This window comes from Quercus suber, unplaced genomic scaffold (genome assembly GCF_002906115.3).
Source record: "Quercus suber isolate HL8 unplaced genomic scaffold, Cork oak 2.0 scaffold_642, whole genome shotgun sequence".
Lineage (NCBI taxonomy): Eukaryota > Viridiplantae > Streptophyta > Magnoliopsida > Fagales > Fagaceae > Quercus > Quercus suber.
The window spans coordinates 298,236-299,850 of NW_027070083.1; the positions used below are offsets into that span (position 1 = coordinate 298,236).

Below are 1,615 nucleotides of genomic sequence, written 5' to 3' on the forward strand. Positions count from 1 at the left end.
CCTCAGGGCAGAATGTTGCTTAAATTCTCACAATTAAGGCTAACATCTGGGGCTTTTTTTTCCCCACCTTTCACAGGGGCTAGTAGAGGTAGTTTTGAGCACATATGGCCCATCTCAAAAGTCATGAATATTTGTGTCTCATAGCACGTAGTTTGGCAAATTTTGTTAGAACTTTAAAGGGATCCTTGAATTTGAAAACAGTTTTGCAATTAAAGCCATAATTTAGAGTTTCTTTTCCCCAAAAAAAGCTCTAAATTTCATTTTTCATATTTTATATAAGTTCATAACTTCAAAACACTATTCATACCTTATCAAACTCTGCAAACATTGAAGAGCTTTCCGATTAAAGCTCTATAATACAAAAAACACAATTACCAAAGCTTTACCGCTTTACTTCCAAAAGCAATGCTAAACGGGCATTTTTTTTCTCCAAACACTTTATATAATTCCCCTGTCCAAGACCACAAAGTTCTATACTTACAACAATTGCCCACTTGAATTTCCCCTCTCTACACTTCTTGGAATTCTTGCCAAGAAAGACAAGCAAAAAGGAAATTCACAGGTTTTGCAATAAAAACCACGGACAAGCATAAACAACTATTAATAATAACAATAATTAGTTCATGCTGCAAAAACTTCCTAAAAATATTAATAAATGTCTCAGCGAGCTGCTTTGACACAATATAATATACAAATACCTTACAGAATCCATGAATCATAGATCCTCAAAGCCCCTTTTTTAGCTTCATGCATCATCTGCTGCCATTATCTTCAATCTTGGAGTCCTCTATGTATGATAGGTTCCAGCTTTCTCAGCATTTTCTTTGCAATTTACAAGGTCATTGTATATATTTTGAGAAACTTTGGAGAACTCCACTAAGGACTCAAAAATTGTAGAAAACCAGTTTGAAATCCGTTTAATGTAATCCTTTGTGTTTCTTGCATGTAATTATGGTGTTTCTCCTTCTCAGTATCCAACTTACTTCTCAATGTGTCCAAGTGATCCTTCTTGTCGGTCAAGTAGTCATCTGGATGTTCCACTTCGGATTCTGACTTCTGTTCTGTAAGCTTCGACTCAAGAAACCAGCTTTCCACCTTCTGGAATGATAGAATCCTTCTGTCGAGATCTTTTGCTAGACTGTCAACTTTCCTCTTCTGTTGCTGTTCCTTCCCTTGCTGATGCCACAGAGCCCTCACATCCTTTGCAAAGCTTTTCAATGCAAAAGCTACTGCTTTATCTGGTAATTTATCCATGGAGGCCAACCAATCATGGCAGATCACGAGCAATGGGGGTCCATTGACTCGAAAAGGCACAGCTGAATTCCTGCTCCTACTGCCCCTAGAGTAGACTTCAACTTCAGGCGCTATGAACTTTGATAGCCAACCATGGAGAGCTTCAACATACCCTTTCTGTGCTGCAACATAATCCATGAAGCATGCATGCCAATTCTGAAGCTCAGCCTCAAGCTGAAGTGTAGCTAGTCGGTGAGTGTCATTGCAGAATTTTCCAAATGTTGGGCAGGTAAAAGACCTTACTTCAAAGAGGATCTTATTCTGGGTTTCATGGGATTCCAACATAATTTTCCAGGTTCTTGTTAGGCTGCACTAGCAAAAA

General features: G+C 38.3%; 1 protein-coding gene across 1 annotated transcript in view; it reads right to left on the reverse strand.

Moving 5' to 3' along the window:
* Window positions 1-336: 336 nt before the first annotated feature.
* LOC112028150 (protein ALTERED PHOSPHATE STARVATION RESPONSE 1) overlaps window positions 337-1,615 on the reverse strand; it is a gene marked incomplete in the record, with an annotated part of 5,952 nt that continues 4,673 nt past the window's right edge. The window contains 3 exon segments of the mRNA XM_065765606.1: window positions 337-805; window positions 808-897; window positions 900-1,600. Coding sequence (XP_065621678.1) covers window positions 753-805; window positions 808-897; window positions 900-1,600 — 844 coding nt within the window.